We start from the raw sequence: 20,222 nt of genomic DNA, 5'->3' as shown, positions 1-20,222 counted from the left end.
CAACAGTGACATCGGCCCCAGTGTCTAAAAGGGCTTCATGTCGGATCTGGCGGCCATCCGGGCCCTGTAGATGCACCATCTGTGAAGGTTTACGTTGGGTTACTGTCATGGCAAAGGCTACCTGTGGAGAATCTGTAGAGCCAAAACCATGGGACCCACGCTCTGTCAGTTTAGTTTTTGGAACGGAGCTTTGGAATGGAATTAGCTGGGCAATACGAGTGCCAGCTGCAATATTGACTGGAGGGAAGAGGGCACGGACCATTATTCCGATATTCCCGGTATAATCTGCATCGATAAGACCAGGTAGCACAAAAAGCCCTTGCTTGGACATAGAAGAGCGGCCAATTAAGAGAGCACTAAGTCCGTACCCCAAGGGGCCATTTACTACCGATGGAACAATTTGTACTTTGTCATCTTCTAATGTTACATCTGCTGCGGTGGCCAAGTCCACTCCAGCACTTCCTCGGGTGGCTCCTGTAAGGTATTCCAAACAACCGGCTTGGGGTTGGGGGACTCTTGTGTCTTCGCGCCCCCCCGGCGGGCGCTCCGCGTCCCGTTTCCCTGAAGCGGTGTGCCATCCTTTTTAAAACGAGATCGACATTCAGACGCACGGTGTCCAAACTTATCACAGCGGTTACAAGTTCCTGCAAAAGTCTTCGTTGCATTTTCGGTTCCTGCCCGTACATTTTTACTTGGGCAGTCCTTTTTCATATGCCCCGGCTTTCCGCACGCAAAACAAACCCCTGACGGGCGGGAAGGCTTACTGGGCCTCACCAAAGGTCGTAGGGCCATTGCCAACGCTGATGCATGAGCCTTTGCATGTATTTCCGCTTTATCAGTTTCCTCGTACACCGACGCTCTGTTACAAGCTTCCACCATTTCTGTCAGGGAAGCAGTTTTTGGCAAGGTAGCCAAGATACGACAACAAACAGCATTGGCATTTTGTGTAGCAAGATCGAGCCCAACAGCTGTCTTCGCTTCGGCCGTCAAATTAGGGGAGCGGTCTATTGCTTCTCTAAGTCGATCAAGAAATGTTGAATAAGGCTCTGAGGGATCCTGGACAATTTTTGCGTACGGTGGGATCGGTTTACCCATTTGAGGTACATCCTTAAAAGCGGCCAAGGCCAATCCCTGCGACTGTTGTAAAATCCGAGGATCAAGACGAGCTTGCCGTTGCGGGTCCGCATAAACTCCAGTTCCCATAAGCATATCCTGAGTGGCATAACGCAGCGGATTGTCCTCAGACAAATCAATATTGCGTATGAGAGCCATCTCCACACGCTTTGACCAATTATCCTTCCACAATAGCCTTTGAGTGGGTGTTAGAAGCATGTCAGCAAACTTTAACGAATCATAAGGGCACATAGCTTGTCCGATGAACACCTGCTCTATGAGGGACTGTACATATGGATTATTCATGCCGTAGGACATTATTGATTTTTGTGCCTCACGGACAAGTTTCCAGTCCAATGGTGCCCACTGTCGCCTAGCAGGGTTATTCGGGTCTGGTGTAATAACCGGGAAGGCATTAGGTAAGAATTCTCCTTCTATGTGGGCTTCCTTGATAAGCCCATGCCACCGCCGCACTGGATCCGGAGACCCTGGACCCACATCATCAGAAGAATATGTTGGTGGCTTATTAATAAAGGGATGGCCAAGTTCCCGCGGTTTGCCCACAAAGGGGTTATCCCGCTCAGTACATTCCACATTACACCCCCAACGCCCGCAGCGACGACAGGGGGTGACAACATCACTCGAGGGTGGGGTTTTATTGGGCGGTTTAGTCTTATAGGCTCTCTGAAAATTAGACAAACCCGGCTCAGACATTTCGTGCAGAGTCTTTAATGTACGAGATTGCGGAGGATGGTCCTCCCCGACCATCTGGGACAATTTATTTAACATTTCTTGCAATTGATAACCCTGCCTTCTGATCTCCTCCTGGAATTCAACTGTCCCTGCATTGATGGCTTCCATTTTTTCCAAGGATTCATCTGAATCCTGAGGGAGCGGGACAGTGCTAGGATCGACTTCAGGCGCACTGGGGGCTAGAGGAATTACAGTCTCTTCTCCCCCAAAGAACTCTCGGGCGCCAACCGGCAACACACAGGGCGGCTCCTCTTTCCGCCGAAAAATATTATTAACCGCCGCCTGCACTTCTGCCTCCGCGGCGAGTGTCTCTACAACCCTTTTTGTTTTGCGCCATGTTTGGCTCAGGGATGGGGCTTCTTTGTCGCCATGCGAGACAGACTCCCATAGTTCAGATCCCACTTGTTCCCAAACGGCTGTATCCAAAACAGTACTTGGGGTAATAAAAAACCCGCGCCTTTGCCCCCACTTCAACAACTGGGACAGCGCGTCGGAGGGAATCTTTTCTCCCTGCTTCTCAGCAGTGCATAACAAAAAGTCATGCACCGTTTTTTCCTCCGCTGACAAAGCGGAACCCATATTTCTTTTTATAATATGCGCGGCCGCTCACCTGTGAGCTCACAACCGTCTCTCTCGGACGACCAGGAGCCGATCTTCCTTCGGTACCTCCTGCCGCGGCCGCTACCTCCGCTTTTCTTCTCTCGAGTGCGCCGACCAGGTCCTGCCGGATCGGATCACGTCGGGGTCACCAATTGTGGTATCTCATGCAGAGCGAAGAAAATTCACACAGTCAACACAGCTGCAAACAAGTCAGGAATCCCCTTATTCTTTTCCACCACCTCCTTATATAGTTAAGTCTGGTTACATAAGAACCAATCAAGTGGGCTAACATCATACATGCTAGCAACCTAATTGGACAAGAAGAAAAATCACGCGCTTACCATGCCTCTAATCACGCGATTGGCCAACCGCAACAACGCAATCCCCGACCACACAAAGAAGGATCTACAGCCTCCTCCCTTCTCCTCTCCTGAACCAATCGCTCCATGTGGAACACAGAGAACAAGCGGCTCGGACCAGCCCCACCAGCCACAGCCACAGGACTCCAGCTGAGGAGGCAACGGACACTCACGTGTGACAGCTGCCGCTCACCTCTGCCCGCGGAGCGCCTTGCGCAGGGACCCACACATACCCAAGATCAGCGCGGGAGTGGCGCCGAGCCCAGCCGCCTGGGCTCCCTGCGCTGCCCGGCCAGGGCCCCAGCAGCGCCCGGCGTCCGAGCGCATGAGAGGGAGCGAGGAGCGGGGGCCGCGGCCCGAGCCGCTCGCCTCCTCTCCCGGACGGCGGCAGCAGAGAGACCGGCCCGGGGGGAAGAAAGGAGGCAGCGAGGAGGCGGCGGCTCCACGCAAAGAGCCCGGACACAACCCCGGTCCAGCGCCGCACTCGATCCGAGTAGGGAGGATAAGTCCCTACAGTATATGTAACCGCAATATATATATTAGTTATATATAGGCATAACTAATATATAATATTATATATTAGTTATGCCTCTCTATTCCATGCAGAACATAGGACCTTCACCACAGCCTTCCATCTTTACTGATCTCCTGCTGCAGTCTAAGCTTCTTCCCATGTCATTTTGATAGCTTTCAATTCTGCCTCTATTGTCCATTTCCACGTTATCCTTGAAGTGTCTTGTCATCTTTTCTCCTGGGTGTTCCAGTCCAATGCCTGTCTCATTACATTTTCTGTATCTTTCTTCCATGTATTTCATTGCCATCTCAATCTTCATTCTGTAATCTCCTGTCCTGTTGGCTTCTGTTTTGTCGTCCTCCTCCAGCGTTCTTCATTTGTGATTTTTTTTTTCTGGATATCCGATAGAGGTTTTGTCTAAGGCAATTTTTATGAAAAATTGGAGTTTAGATAGTGACATCTTAAGTCTTCAAGTTTCAGAACCATATACTAAGACCAACTTTAAATGGTGTTAAATATTCTAAGTTTAGTTTGGAAGGCAAGATTTCTATTTCTCCAGATCAGCCTTGAAGTTACAAAGGCATGTCTGGCTTTTGCTTTTCTGGCTGTAATGTCTTCATCTGTTCCACCTGGTGTACTTACAATTCTGCCAATATATGTGAAACACTGGAACTGTTCTATGTCCATCCTGGAAAGTATAATTGGTGTTTCTTGTTCCACGTTACTACTGGTATCGTACAAGGATGTCTTGTGTCACCCACAATCTTTTTAAGGCTGTAGATTGGGTAATAAGAAAGACTGTAGAAGAGCCAAGTGACATAAAATGGATTTTCAAACAGAAGTTAGAGGACATTGGATTTGCAGATGACATTAACATGCTATTCCATATCTACAGAGATATGCAAGGCAAAACAAATTATCCCCAGGACTATGCACAATTAGTAGGGTTGAAAATGAACACAGAACACAAAAGCCATGAGAACCAACATACAACAAGAAATACCATAAAAAGAATGACATTGACAGTAACTTTTCCTCTCCTGCTCTCTCCAAAAAAATCCTGCTCTAAGCAAAGCTTCCTATAACCTGAGAGGGAAGACAAGCCAAATGATTCCATGAAGTCCTCTAGGGATCTTGCTATGCTAATCAAATTTCCCTCTAGGCCAGGGGTCGGCAGCCTCTCAGAAATGGTGTGCCAAGTCTTCATTTATTCACTCTAATTTAAGGTTTCGTGTGCCAGTAATGCATTTTAACATTTTTAGAAGGTCTCTTTTTCTAAGTCTATAATATATATCTAAACTGTTGTTGTATGTAAAGTAAATAAGGTTTTTAAAATGTTTAAGATGCTTCATTTAAAATTAAATTAAAATGCAGAGTCCCCTGGACTGATGACCAGGACCCGGGCAGTATGAGTGTGTCATAACTTTCCTACTCAGATCTGAACCTTAGAGTTCAGAACATGAGAAGCTAGCATGAAACCTCCAAACTTAATTACCAGCTTGGATCTGATATCGCTGCCACCAGCCAGAAAATTCCAGTGTCTGGCTCACTCTGGTCTCCCCAAAACCTTCCCTGGGGGACCCCAAGACTCAGATGCCCTGAGTCTCACCACAAAGGGAAATAACCCACTTCCCTTCCCCCTCTTTACCTCCTCCCAGATTTCCCGCCCTGGGTACTCTAGGATATTCCCTGCTTCAAGTCCTTGAAACACAAGTACCGAGAGATCAAATCTCTCTTTCCCCTCACCCAGAGAGTATGCAAAGTCAGGCTTAGTAAATCTAACACAAAGAGATTTTCCCCCTCCCTTCATTCCTTAGCCTTAACCAGTGAAAAAAGGCATGTCAGGTCTTAAAAAGAAAGCTTTATATAAAAAGAAAGAAAAAGACATAAAAATGGTCTCTGTATCAAGGTGACAATATACAGGGTCAATTGCTTAAAAGAAAAAATGAATAAACAGCCTTATCCAAAAAGAATACAATTTAAAACATTCCAGCAACTACACACATGTAAATACAAAAAACAATATAAACCTATTGTCTTACTATCCTTGTACTTACAACTTGGAAACAGAAGATTAGAAAGCCTGGAGATAGAGAGATCACTCTCAGAGCCGAGAGGGCCACCGAACCAAGACAAAGAACACCCACCCAGAAACTTCCCTCCCTTGACATTTGAAAAATCCTGTTTTCTGATTGGTCCTCTGGTCAGGTGTTTGGTTCCCTTTGTTAACCCTTTACAGGTAAAAGAACATTAACCCTTAGCTATCTGTTTATGACAGAGTGCCACTTAAAATCAGCTCACGTGCCGCCTTCAGCACACATGCCATACCGCTGCTCTAGGCATTCAAAAAGGATGGTGATGTGTGACAGTACAAAACCCTAAAATGGATTACATGCTGTTGTGCTTGGAGGCACATTATCTGGGATATTCAGATAACAATTATGCTTGGGTGCCCACTTGTCTAAGTCTTAACGTTTGACAAATAAATAATTTTTAAAAAACCTTAACACTTTTTCTGTATGTATTGAGTCTTCATATTTTATGGTTTGAAAGCATAAAAAAAAGTAACTACATATAATCACCGTGGATCCGTGATCCACTGGAACAGTATAAATGCAAAGTAAAGAGAAAAAATGCAGAACATTAAAATTCATTTTATTAATTAGATTATATTAATTTGCATATAAACATTTTGTTTATGCATTTATATAAGGCCAGGTTATGACCCATCCTGCATGACTGTTCAGTGGAATAAGGGGGTGTAAGGAAGTATGGTGCCCCTTTACTCCCCTGTACCAGCTACCCATACAACAGGTAGCTGTGTAAGGGGGATTGATCAGCCCAGAGCTATTACATCCCCCCTACCACCACCACCACCATCCTGCACGACAACAACAGGCTACCCCTTACAAGGGGGTTGTGGCAAATTCATGAGTATGTGATGTGATATAAAGGATTTCTTGGCTTGGGTGCGGGATGACCACATTACTCATGAGTGGTAAAGTAACTGAATGCAATTAAAAGATAGAAAGTTGTTTATTCTACAGAAGTAATTCATTGGTGGTTGTAGATTAACTATATGGGAACTGAAATGTTGCAATGTTTTCTGGCTTAACCATGAAAGTGCACTGATTTGCTGTGAACATTTTCATTCAAAGTGTCCCCAAGCTCCTATATGTAACTGTGAGAAAGGGGAAAGAGGCCTTCCTGGCCCTGCCGTAAGTAGCTGTCATTTCTCATTTTCCTTCTGTTTTAGTGAATAATGCATAACGTAATTTGCGATTAAATTTGTTCTAGGCATTTTGATTAATCCTCTGAATCTGATACATGAGACAAAGTTAGAGCTATAATAAGTATTTCTTTGTACTTACACTGTGTGGAAGTGTCAGATCAATGAGAAATGTGGGGAGAGCTTGCCTGCTATTCATTAGCTCCTGCTGTGACATTCTCTCTAAAACGGAACAGCTGTGTGATTTACGATCTGCCAGAGATCTGCTTTGGTCATAGCAGATACCAACCTCCCCCTACCCCCACCCCTACCCCCCCCCAAAAAACATACATGGTTAAAGGGCAAAAAGGAGGCTCCATCTCTATGGAAGTGCAGAGCTATTCTACTGATTCAATCTGACAGCCAGACCAGATGACTCTCATTAGCTCCAAATCAGGAGTATAGAAAACTGAGCTGCTTTGAGGCAAGAGGTAAAGAGAGAAAAGGAAAGAAAGGAAATCCTGCAGGGTGAAACATTAGGAATTTCCAACTCAAGAGGGAACTGGCTTGAGGTAAGTGTAGAGAAGAGTGGGCTTTCTTTGGAGAGTACATAGAACTAGACCCTCCAAGCAAAGATGCAGGATTGTTTCATTACCAGTTCCGATCAACTAAACAGGGTTTAGCTGTCAAACTGAATCCTGAAGCCTTTGAACAACCCAATATTATACTCATTAAAATCAAACTGAAGTATAAAGGGATTCTGTATTACTTACCCAAGATCTCAGAGTCTGAGGCAGCAGTCTTGACTTTTTTCATTGGACCTGTTACGAACACTAAATTTTACTGCCTCTGCCTTCTATAGAATAGCATTCTTAGTTTAAAGTAATATATATTTGACAGTTTTAGTTTAAGTTACAATAAGATATCACTACTTGAAGAAACAGGTATCTTTTATATGAAACCACACATTTCAAAAAGTTCAGTACAAACATGCATCATTTAACAGTGCTAAAATGAACAACTGTGATCTCTACAAAAATGTCCTCATCTGTTTTTCAGATAAAATTAGTCCTAGATGCTTTACAGAAATGTTAAGAAGAAAACAGGTTTTCTGTGGCAGTGGGCATGTCACTCCCAGACATGCTGTTTGACATTTGTGATAATTACAGTGATTTGTTTAATGTACAGGAAACAATGACCAAAATATAATTCCTAAAGTACTGCATATGCTGCCAAATAAAATAATTTTATTTAATAATTCTTTTTGCGGTGAAGTTACTTGAACCTGTCTAAAAGTATTGAATGATTTATACAGAATTTGGGATGTGGGGAATATGTTATGTGATGTTTTATTACATAACTTTTTTTTTTTGCTGTTTTTAGGGAAAAAAGGGTCGTCCAGGTGATGATGGGGTTCCTGGCCAGAAAGGAGTAAAGGTGGCATGAATTTTTAAAGATTTAGTAAAAGCATCAATTTTCATTTGAACTGAAAGAATAGTAATGTATGTACTTAGCATTTATGAACTGGGATAGTTCATCTAAGTTATTTAGTCTTCCCTTTCTCTTGAAGTAAAATACATTAATGTAATTTGCAAACAGAACTTCTATATTAGTATCTTACATATCAGATAATTAAAACTTTGGAAGAGGGAGCTGGTATGCTTCCTTTAGTATGTACTAAATTATACTAAAGAGGTTAAAGCATTACATTTTCCTTGTTTGACTGATCTTGATGTTGGATTCTTCATAGGGGGAGGCGGGTCTCAATGGAATTCCAGGAAAAGATGGAACAGAGGTAAAAAGGAAATCAATATTCTCTATTACATTATTCATTTACTTCAAGGAAGTTATCCCATGTTTGCAATAAACATTACAATAGCCAAGCAGAGTTTTCAGTTCCAGTTCATCATCCAGTGATTCATTAGCACAAGAAATAAAAGAGTTAGAAAAACTCAAAAGGAGTATTGTTTAAATAACGTGTTTAACTGTTACTTAATAGTAATGGGAGTCCACAACTACACACTTCCATTGGGGTTATATACCCCCTCAACTGGTTTAGTCTTCTATATTTGATATATTCAGTTTACAATTTAATGCAGATAGCACTGGCTATGTTCCTTGTCAGGAACTGAGGAAAATTGATTAGGGAAGCAAAGGGACAGAAGGAGAAAAGTATGGCCTACAGAGTTAAGAAAAATGAGGATTTTTAAAGTATATTAGGAACAAAAAGAATCCTAACTATGGCATTGGTCCATTACTAAATGGAAATGGTAGGATTATCAATAATAATCCAGAAAAGACAGAAATATGCAATACCTATTTCAGTTCTGTTTTTTGGGAAAAAAACAGAAGATATCATCATCATAGGATATGACTAACACTCTTTCCATTCTTCTAGTATCTCAGGGGGATGTTAAACAGGAGCTATTAAGTTAGACATTTTTAAATCACTAAGTCCAGATAACTTGCATCCAAGAATTTGTAAAGGGCTGACTGAGGAGCTTGCTGGACCATTAATGGTGATTTTCAATAAGTCTTAGAACCCTAGGAAAATTCCAGAGAGCTGGAAGAAAGCTAATATTGTGCAATATTTTAAAAGGATAACCAAGATGACCCAGAATTTATAGGCCTGTCAGTCTGACTTCGATCATAGGCAAGATAATGGAACAGCTAATTCGGGACTCACGTATTAAAGGAAGGTAATATAATTAATACAAATCAACATGAGTTTATGGAAAATAGATCCTGTCAAACTAACTTGATATCTTTTTGATGAGATTACATGTTTGGTAGATAAAAGGTAATAGTTGATGTAATATACTTAGATTTCTCTAAGGTGCTTGACTTGGTTCTGCATGACATTTTGATTATAAAACTAGAATAATATAAAATTAATAGGGCACATATTAAGTGGATTAGTTGCCTGCTAACTAACAGAGGCTCTGAAGCACAATGGATAGTGCACTGGCTTTCTAGAGCTGAGAGGGTATTTAAAGGATGTAGATTTGAATCCCACCAGAGTTAGGCTTCTTTTTGGACAGGGTCACCAGCCTGGCCTGGATGGGGAGCAGCTCTAGACATGAAATATATTGATTTTGGTAAGACTTGACATAGTCCCACATGTCATTTTATAAGCAAACCAAATAAATGTAGTCAAGAATACATTAATATAAAGTGGGCGGGAAAAAAAGTAGCAATCAATGGTTCACTGACAAACTGGGGAATGGTATTTAGTAGGGTCACGCAGGGGTCAGTCCTGGGTCCCGTACTATTCAATGTTTCCATTAATGACTTGAATAATGGAGTGGAGAGTATGCTTATAAAATTTGTAGATGACACCAAACTGGGAGGGTTTGCAAACACTTTGGAGGACAGCATAAGAATTCAAAATGACCTTGATAAATTGCAGAATTGGTCTAAAATCAACAAGACAAAATTCAATAAAGATAAGTTCAAAGTTCTTAGGAAGGAAAAAAAAATCCAATGCACAACTATAAAATAAGGAATTACTGGCTAGGTGGTAGAACTGATAAGGATCTAAGGCTTATAGTGGATCACAAATTGAATGAGAGAGTCAACAGTAGCTATTATTCTGGGATGTATTAACAGGAGTGTTGTATGTAAGACATAAGCGGTAACTATCCCATTCTACCCAGTTTTGGTGAGGCCTCAGCTGGAATATTGTGTCCAGTTCTGGGCAACATACTTTAGGAAAGATGGGGACAAATTGGAGAGAGACCAGAGGAGAGCACCAAAAATGATAAAAGGTTTAGAAAACCTGATCTATGAAGAAAGGTTAAAGAAAATGGATGTTTAGATTTGAGAAGAGAATACTGAGGAAGGACCTGACTGTCTTCAGATATTTTAAGGGCTGTTATAAAGAGGATAATGATCAATTGTTCTGCATGTCCATGAAGGCAGGAGAAGTAGTAATAGGCTTAATCTGCAGCAAGGAAGATTTTGGTTGGATATTAGGAAAAAGTTCATAACAATAAGGATAGTTAAGCTCTGGAATAGACTTCCAAGAGAGGTTGTGGAATCCCCATTACTGGAAGTTTTTAAGAACTTTTTCAACAAATAGCTATCAGGGATGGTCTAGTATATTTCATCCTGCCTCAGCCCAGGGAGCTGGATTAGATGACCTCTTGAGGTCTCTTTCTGCCCTACATTTCTATGTTCGATCTCAAAATGTAATTGTACATAGGGAATCAACAATGAACAGGATCATTTCTAGTCGGATCCTGCAGGGATCAGTCCTTGGCCCTATGCTAGTTAACATTTTTATCAATAACCTTGAAGAAAACAAAATCATCACTGATAAAGTTTGCAGACAACACAAAAATCAGGGGAGTGATGTTTTCTGCTGTTAGATTCAGAGATTTTTGAGGCCATAGGGAACTGTTCTGACCATCTACTCTGACTTCCAGTGAAACACAGGCCCAGTTGCTTTAAAAGACAACCTAATATATTAAATAGGAGGAAAATATTACTTTTCCATTTAAATATGCTATAGTTGGCATAGGGGAAGTATGTGATCATAAATGGCAGTGGTGGTAGTGCTTGTGACTGTGAATGTGATCTGCAAAACACTCTGGTACAGTCTATGAAAATGTTTGAGAATTCCTGTTATAATGCGTTATCAACATTTACCAGTAATGTAGTTGATGTAGTTACAGTAATGTACCAGTACCCTGATCCAGCCACATGACCGACATGCTTTAATTGAATCAGTGAGATTCTATGCAGCCGTTGGGGTCTGCACAGACAGATATCCTTGCAGGACTGGAAACCTGATTTACAGAGGAAAGAATAATATCTGAATTGTTTCATTTTGCCACCTGTAGTTATTAACACTGGGTTCAGCTTTGCAGCCTTTCCCCTCATACAACTGTCATACAAGGATTGGAAAAAACACAAATATAGCAGTTCTTTCAGAGCTGCACTGTTGTGTGCAGGGCACTGAACATTTTCCCCCATGCTGAGTTTCCTTCAGTTTTTTTAAAAGTTTTCAACAAGTCTCAAACTTTGATGTCCTCACTATGCCCACACCACCTCTACCTTTCCAGAAATATGCTTACATTTACAGGAGTGTCAACCTTCACTCTAGAGCTCAAGCCTTTGTATCATTAAAATCTCAGCTTAAAATTGCATTGACATAGGGCATTTTGTACATATAATATATATTACTGTAGATAGCGGTCATATACACAGCCAGATTGCCACCTCAGAGATCCAGTGTTGTAGCTGAATGTTTATTAGAGCCTGAAACTTTATGTTTTTTCTATAAAGACTATGGAGTTGCAGCTTATGTAACAGTGTCACAATTAATTTACTTAAATCATGTTGAAATGTCTTCCAATTTTCTTTGTTTCTTTTCCCAGGGAAAATCTGGCTACAAAGGAGAAAAGGTATGATTTTCAGTAGGAACATTTGATATGTTGGTATTGTCTTGTAGATATACACATCAACATATTTGGTTGGCTGTTCATGAAAAATTGTAGCATTTGGGACGTGTGTTCTTGCAGGAAGATGTAATGAATAAAAATATCCTTGTAATGCTAAGTAAACTTTTTGAATATTTATGGTTTACTTCCTAAGGGGGAAAGAGGTGACTGTGGCACTCCAGGGATAAAAGGTGACAGAGTAAGTATCTGCTTATTAAACTTAAGGGAAAACCTTGTTATAGAATACTATTTCTCCTAATGTACAGTGAAATGGAGTATGGAGAAGTTATGAGACAATTGCCTGAGATTTAAAATTTGGTATCCCTGAATAATGCACATTGTGGTAGATTTAGTGTAAGTGTTATTTATAAAGCTGAGGGAGAATACAGTTGACAAATTTTAAGGTCAATCAAATAAAGATAAACTGAACAAAGGTCATTTTTCAATAATTATTCCAGCTGCTCTTATATTTTAGTTGCATTTAGGGCACAAGCCTACTTCCACTTCAGACACTGGCAAGACTCTCATTGACTTTGGCAGAAGCAGAATCAGGCCCATTTTTAAAGGGGGAAGGTGGACTGAGGGGTGTATGACTATGAAAATGAAAACCAAGATTTTAACTCTAGCAGTGGGCTTGAAGGTTCAGTGTATGGTAGTTGTAAACATGTTTAATGAAATCGATGTAAAACTTGACTATGCAGGATCTTGATATCTGACTTCAAATTCATTCCCATACTATAATTTAACTACTGTATCCCAGTTTTCATATTTATGCAGTACTTTCTTGCAAGTTGTTGACTTCTTGATTTCTTTTCTTGATGTTCTTTATATTATATTTTAATGTATCCAAATATATTTTAGAAGTGTTAGCTTTTTCTAGGCACTTTTTTCTTCTTGCTTTTCAGGGTCCAGAAGGTCCAATTGGTCACACAGGACTAAGAGGTCTACAGGTAACAAACAGCACAAACATACTTTGCTTCCTTGGTGCTTTGCAAATCTTTGAAATCACTTTAGTTCAGAATATGGCCCAGCTGAGGTGCTTCAGCTGCCTAGACTTCTAAAGCCAGTCTCATTCAAAATATTCTGTGTCTAACACACGTATTCTCTTTCATTGCAATATTGACAGGGATGTTTGGAGTTCAATGTAGACAATGGAATATTTTTGTTCTCTGATTACCATTTCTGCCAGTCAGAGTGTGCAGAAGAGACCCCACAGCAATGGAAAGACTGTGATGTTGTCATGTCTGATGCTGTGGGCAATACTTAGCATATATTTATTCCTGAATTGGGACCTTTTATCCTCATTGTCTTCATTGATCCGAATAAGGATCAGGTGACTAAACCCTTGATTAGGCAGAAAATGAAAATATGCAACAAGTTTTAGTAAACAGAAAGCATATAAAATGTCAGGCCTACCAACCACTGTCCCTTCATAACTGAGTAGTTGATTTAAGAAGTAATGTAGGAAAAGAAATAACACTGATAACTTAACAACATAGAGCCTTATCCTTTAGGAGCACTGGGCCACGGACTATTGAAATAAATGAGCGCACTAGTGAGATGTGACCCTGTAAGCATGCGGGACTCACCCCTGTGGTGCCTCCTGCTGGTCATCTCAGGGAATTAGCTCTTCCAGCATCCTGGAGTGCCCCCTGCAAGCTGGTGATCCACCTTACCGCTGGCCCCTGTGTCCCTCCCGGACCCAGTGCCTTGTTATCAGGGTCTCCCCTCCCCAGGGAACCCCCACCCACTATCCCCACCTTGCTTCAGTATATGGCTACTGCCAGTCATTTTCTAGCCCCTACGCCCTGGGGCAGACTGCAGTATCAGCCTACTCATTACTGGCAAGGTTGGGTTTGGACCTGCTGCCTTTGCCTACCCCTGGGCTGCCCTCTGCAACCCCCAGTACTTATTAGCCCAATGCTAGGCTGCTGCCTGGGGCTTTCCAGGCTGGAGCTCCCCAGCTTTTCTGCCTTTCCCCAGCCCTGCTCCACTCAGGTACCCTGTCTCTAGCTCCCTGCAGCCAGGCCCATCTCCCTCTACAGCCAGAGAGAGGCTGTTTGATTGCCTGGCTCAAGCCTTTATACGGCCAGCTGGGCCCTAATTGGGGCATGGCCCCAGCTGAGCCTGCTTCCCACTCAGCCTGGGCTGTTCTCCCAGCCCTCCAGCCCTCTCCCAGTGCTGGTTTTAACCCTGTCAGGGCTGGAGCGGGTAACCACCTCACTACAGACCCATCTAAATCAAAGTAATTGGCTCAGCCATCCTCAGCTGATGGAAACTGGCATAGGTCCATTGAAGTCCACTGAAGTCAAGCTATGCCAATTTATACCTGCTGAAGATCTAGCCCATGTTTTCTAACAGGGGTTGAAAGTTGTGTACATTGATAAATCATAGTCCCATATTATGAAGGAATTATAACAGTCCAGAATATTGCCAGCTTGCATGTTTTGGATCAGTTCTGTTCCCACTCGATGCAATAAGGTTTTGTGACTTAAAATGGCCTGTTCTTGTACCTATTGTTTTAGATGAATCTGTCATACAAGCAAACTTGTTATAGTGCATCATAAAAATCAATAACAAAAATCTGAATATCTTTATGAAAAATATGCACCCCAAGAAAATCAAGTTACACATTTTAAATAGATCAAATTTTACTTTTACCTTTTAAAATTTTACCTTTTACTGGGAGCAGTGTTTTGTATAAGAACCCGCAAACCATAGGTGCTGAAACTAGGGATGCGGGGGATGCTGCCACATTCCCTGTCTTGAAGTAGTTTCCATTATACACAGGGTTTACAATTTGTTTCAATGGCTCTCAGCATCCCCACTATAAAAACTGTTCCATCACCCCTACCCCAAACTCTACATTATTAATACCTAGAGGAGTTTGCAGTGTTGCCATTGTTGATGTAGGTAAATTCTGATGACTGTTTACTTTTATTCTACTTAAGAAAGAGCCAAATGCTGTCCTCAGCTGCATTCTTGCATACAAGGGCAGAATTTAAATTGTGTTTGTTTGTGACAAAGATTTTCATGTGGATTGCAGGAAATTATTACTTGTTTCTCAAAAACCCCTTGCTATGAAAGCCTGGAAAATTCTGATAAAAACATTTGTGTTTAACAGGGTTCCCAAGGGCTACCTGGAGACCAAGGGCCTGAAGGTGTGCAAGGATCAAAGGCAAGAATTAAAATATCTCCTCTTTTTTTAAGGTTAAAAGACACATGCAGTTATCCATACCACAATAATGCTCTTCCCCATTTTCACTTTTCACTTCTGTTCAAGGGATTTGGCTAAATGGGGACTGCAAGTAATTCATCTATTCAATATCCCTGCAAGTTACCTAGCAAAAACTATTACTCTACTCCTGGTGTTTACTACACTAGATTCAGCTGGACATTATCTCTTCAGCATAGTGATTTATATCCCATTCTTCTAGTACTTGAACGCTTAAAGTGCAGTATTACTCCAAAAATTATTTGTTGTCTCTTACCACTTGATGTATCAGATGTGTTCAATTTAGAAAACAACATGTTTTACTTGTAAGTGCCAACCATGGAAATTCAGCCTGGGATCTGAAAGCCAAACTGTGTTCCTTTTGGATTGTACATTCTTATTAGTAATACTAAGTCTGACACTGGATCTCACTGAATAATCTTGTTAATTATGCATGAAAAGGGATCAAATCCATTTTGTTCTCCCATAGCTGAATTGGCTCCGCAGTGCTAACAAGAAGTAAAAATTAAATCAGAACTTACATGTGTCAATAAGGTAAACAAATCAGACTTGGAATCTGCACCGTGAACAGATACGTTGAATAAGGGTATGTTTACGCTTTGACATTAGGTTGAATTTATAGAAGTCGGTTTTTTAGAAATCATTTTTATACAGTTGGTTGTGTGTGTCCCCACATAAAATGCTCTAAGTGCATTAAGTCGTCGGACTGCATCCACAGTACCAAGGCTAGCACCGACTTCGGAGTGTTGCACTGTGGGTACCTGTGGGTAGCTATCCCACAGGTCCCGCAGTCTCTGCCGCCCATTGGAATTCTGGGTTGAGATCCCAATGCCTGATGGGGCAAAAACAGTGTCGCGGGTGATTCTGGGTACATGTTGTCAGGCCCCCACTCCATGAAAGCAATGGCAGACAGCCATTCCGTGCCTTTTTTCCTGGGTTACCTGTGCAGACGCCATACTACGGCAAGCATGGAGCCCGCTTAGCTCACCGTCACCGTATGTCTCCTGGGTGCTGGCAGACGTAAAACTGCATTGTTACACAGCAGCAGCTCTTTGCCTTTTGGCAGCAGATGTTGAATTATGATTGGTAGCTGTCGTCATTGTACTCCTGCGTGCACTATTAGCCGACCTCGGTGAGGTCGGTCAGGGGTGCCTGGGCAGACATGGGAGTGACTCAGCCAGGTCATTCCCTTTTCAAATTTTGTCTCATGGAGACTCAGTCCTGCTGGCAGTCGGACAGCACTGTCTTCTGGTGAGCAGCCAGGAGATGACAATGGCTAGCAGTTGTACTGTACCCAGGGCTGGCGCTTCGACTAGGTGACACTAGGCGGTTGCCTAGGGTGACAGGATTTGGGGGGTGACATTTTGCCACCCTTGGCGGAAATTCGGTGGCGGGGGGTCCTTCCGCTCCAGGTCTTCTGCGGAAATTCGGCAGCAGGTTCTTCACTCACTCCAGGACCCACTGCCGAAGTGCCCCGAAAACACGGAGTGGAAGGACCCCTGCTGGAGAATGCTCAGAGGAGGAGTGCTGCCACCTAGGGAGGCAAAAACTGTGGCACTGCTCCTGACTACATTGTCTGCTGCCAGCCTAAGATGTATAAGATAGATGGAGTGGATCAAAGCAAGAAATAGACCTGATTTGTTTTGTATTTATTTGCTCCCCCCTCCCTCCCTCCTTCTGTGAAATCAATGGCCTGCTAACCCCAGGGTTTTGAGTTCACTCCTTGAGGGGGCCGTTCTTTGTGACAGTTGTTTGTATTTCTCCTTGATGCAAAGCCACTCCCTTTGTTGATCTTAATTCCCTGTAAGCCAACCCTGTAAGCCATGTTGTCAGTCGCTCCTCCCTCCGTCAGAGCAACAGCAGACAATCGTTTCGCGCCTTTTTTCAGCACAGACACCATAGCACTGGGAACATGGAGCCCGCTCAGATCACCACAGCAGTTATGAGCACTGTAAACACCACGCGCATTATCCAGGAGGATATGCAGAACCAGAACCTGCAAAAGCGAAACCAGGCGAGGAGGCAACGGCAGCACAGTGACGAGAGTGATGAGGACATGGACAAACACTTCTCACAAAGTACGAGCCCCAGCAATGTGCACATCATGGTGTTAATCAGGCAGGTTCATGGCATGGAACGCCGATTCTGGGCCCGATAAACAAGTACAGACTGTGGGAACGCATAAAGTTGCAGGTCTGGGACGATTCCCAGTGGCTGCAAAACTTTTGCATGCATAAGGGCACTTTCATGGAACTTTGTGACTTGCTTTCTCCTGCCTTAAAGCTCCAGGACACCAAAATGAGAGCAGCCCTCACAGTTGAGAAGCGAGTGGTGATATCCCTGTGGAAGCTTGCAACACTAGACAGCTACCGGTCAGTCGGGCTTCAATTTGGAGTGGGCAAATCTACCGTGGGGGCTGCTGTGATCCAAACAGCCAATGCAATCAAAGAGCTGCTGATACCAAGGGTAGTGACTCTGGGAAATGTGCAGGCCATAGTGAATGGTTTTGCTGCAACGGGATTCCCTACCTGTGGTGGGGCAATAGATGGAACCCATATCCCTATCTTTGCACCAGACCACCAAGCCAGCGAGTACATAAACCAAAAGGGGTACTTTTCAACAGTGCTGCAAGCACTGGTGGATCACAAGGAACATTTCACCAACATCAATGTGGGATGGCTGAGAAAGGTACATGATGCTCACACCTTCAAGAACTCTAGTCTGTTTCAAAAGCTGCAGGAAGGAACTTTCTTCCCAGACCTGAAAATAACTGACGGGGATGTTGAAATGCCTATAGTTATCCTCGGGGACCCAGCCTATCCCTTCATGCCATGGCTCATGAAGCCTACACACGCAGCCTGGACAGTAGTCAGGAGCTGTTCAACTATAGGCTGAGCAAGTGCAGAATGGTGGTAGAATGTGCATTTGGACATTTAAAAGCATGCTGGAGCAGTTTACTGACTCAGATAGACCTCAGCAAAGCCAATATTCCCATTATTATTACTGCTTGTGTGCACGCCACAATATCTGTGAGAGTAAGGGGAAGACGTTTATGGCGGGATGGGAGGTTGAGGTAAATCGCCTGGCCACTTATTACATGCAGCCAGACACCAGGGCGGTTAGAAGAGTACAAGAGGGCACGCTGCGCATCAGAGCAGCTTTGAAAACCAGTTTCATGACTGGCTAGGCTACGATGTGAAAGTTCTGTTTGTTTCTCCTTAATGAACACCCCCCCAGCTTGGTTCACTCTACTTCCCTGTAAGCTAACCACCCTCCCCTCCCGCTTCGATCTCCGCTTGCAGAGGCAATAAAGTCATTGTTCCTTCACATGCATGCATTCTTTATTAATTCATCACACAAATAGGGGATAACTGTCAAGGTAGCCCAGAAGGGGAGGGCGAGGAGAGAAGGACAAGGCCACACTGCACTTTAAAACTTCAAAACTTATTGAATGCCAGCCTTATGTTGCTTGGGCAATCCTCTGGGGTGGAGTGGCTTGATGGCTGGAGGCCCCCCCACCATGTTCTTGGGTTTCTGGGTGAGGAGGCTATGGAACTTTGTAATGAGGGTGGTTGGTTACACAGGGGCTGTAGCAGCAGTCTGTACTCCTGCTGCCTTTCCTGCAGCTCAACCATACGCTGGAGCATATGAGTTTGATCCTCCAGCAGCCTGCGCATTGACTCCTGCCTTCTGACAGCAAGATGACACCACCGATCATCTTTAGCCCACCACCTCTCCTTGCGTTCATATTGTGCTTTCCTGCACGCTGACATTGTCTGCCGCCACGAATTCTGCTGTGGTCTGTCAGTGTGGGAGGACAGCATGAGCTCAGAGAACATTTCATCCCAAGTGTGTTTTTTTCATCTTCTAATCTTCGCTAGCCTCTGCGAAGGAGAAACATATGCAGTTGATGGAGGAAAAAAAAGGGACATTGGTAGTTAAATGACACATTTTATAGAACAATGGGTACACTCTTTCACAGTAAACCTTGCTGTTAACATTACATAGCACATGTGCTTTCGTTACAAGGTCGCATTTTGCCTCTTATTGAGGGTATGCCGGTTTGGTGTGAGAGATCACTCACGCAGGGCCAGGCAACAGAATTCGGCTTGCAGGCAGCCATAGTAAGCCACCGTCTTTTGGCTTCTTTAACCTTCATAACATGTGGGAATGGTTTCAAACAGTAGCTCTCTCATTTCCCATACCAAGCAGCCATTGGGTTGGCCATTTAAAATGGGTTGGCAATTTAAAAAGAGGGGCTGCAGTTTCTGGGTTAATGTGCAGCACAAACCCAACTAACCCCCTCACACACACCCAATTCTCTGGGATGATGGCTTCACCCCTCCCCCCATCGTATGGCTAACAGCAGGGAACATTTCTGTTCAGCCACAGGCAAACAGCCCAGCAGGAATGGGCACCTCTGAATGTCCGCTTAATAAAACCACCCTATTTCAACCAGGTGACCATGAATGATATCACTCTCCTGAGGATAACACATAAAGAACAGATGTTGTTTGAATGCCAGCAAACACCAGGACCATACACTGCAATGCTTTGTTCTGCAGTGATTCTTGACTACGTGTTACTGGCCTGGTGTGGTAAAGTGTCCTACCATTAGAACAAGAAGCAATGGGCTTAAACTGCAGCAAGGGAGATTTAGGTTGGACATTAGGAAAAAGTTCCTAACTGTCAGGGTAGTTAAACACTGGAATAGATTGCCTAGGGAAGTTGTGGAATCTCCATCGCTGGAGATATTTAAGAGTAGGTTAGATAAATGTCTATCAGGGATGGTCTAGACAGTATTTGGTCCTGCCATGAGGGCAGGGGACTGGACTCGATGACCTCTCGAGGTTCCTTCCAGTCCTAGAGTCTATGAGTCTATGGAGGACAGAATAAGTCTGCCCTCCCCAGAAACCTTTTGCAGAGGCTTTGGGAGTACATCCAGGAGAGCTTTATGGAGATGTCCCTGGAGGATTTCCGCTCCATCCCCAGACAC

The 20,222-nt window shown here is 43.3% G+C and overlaps 1 protein-coding gene across 1 annotated transcript in view; it reads left to right on the top strand.

Annotated features, from left to right (window-relative positions):
- The window catches only part of LOC115659397 (collagen alpha-1(XXVIII) chain-like), a 73,420-nt gene that overhangs the window by 8,259 nt on the left and 44,939 nt on the right, over nt 1-20,222 (top strand). The window contains exons 4-10 of the mRNA XM_030579431.1: nt 6,498-6,557; nt 7,931-7,984; nt 8,298-8,342; nt 11,929-11,955; nt 12,146-12,190; nt 12,897-12,941; nt 15,116-15,169. Coding sequence (XP_030435291.1) covers nt 6,498-6,557; nt 7,931-7,984; nt 8,298-8,342; nt 11,929-11,955; nt 12,146-12,190; nt 12,897-12,941; nt 15,116-15,169 — 330 coding nt within the window. The remainder of the gene's footprint in view (nt 1-6,497; nt 6,558-7,930; nt 7,985-8,297; nt 8,343-11,928; nt 11,956-12,145; nt 12,191-12,896; nt 12,942-15,115; nt 15,170-20,222) is intronic.

Source organism: Gopherus evgoodei, chromosome 11 (genome assembly GCF_007399415.2).
Source record: "Gopherus evgoodei ecotype Sinaloan lineage chromosome 11, rGopEvg1_v1.p, whole genome shotgun sequence".
Lineage (NCBI taxonomy): Eukaryota > Metazoa > Chordata > Testudines > Testudinidae > Gopherus > Gopherus evgoodei.
Note: the sequence above shows the minus strand (reverse complement) of the source record. Positions and strands in the feature narration are given on the sequence as shown.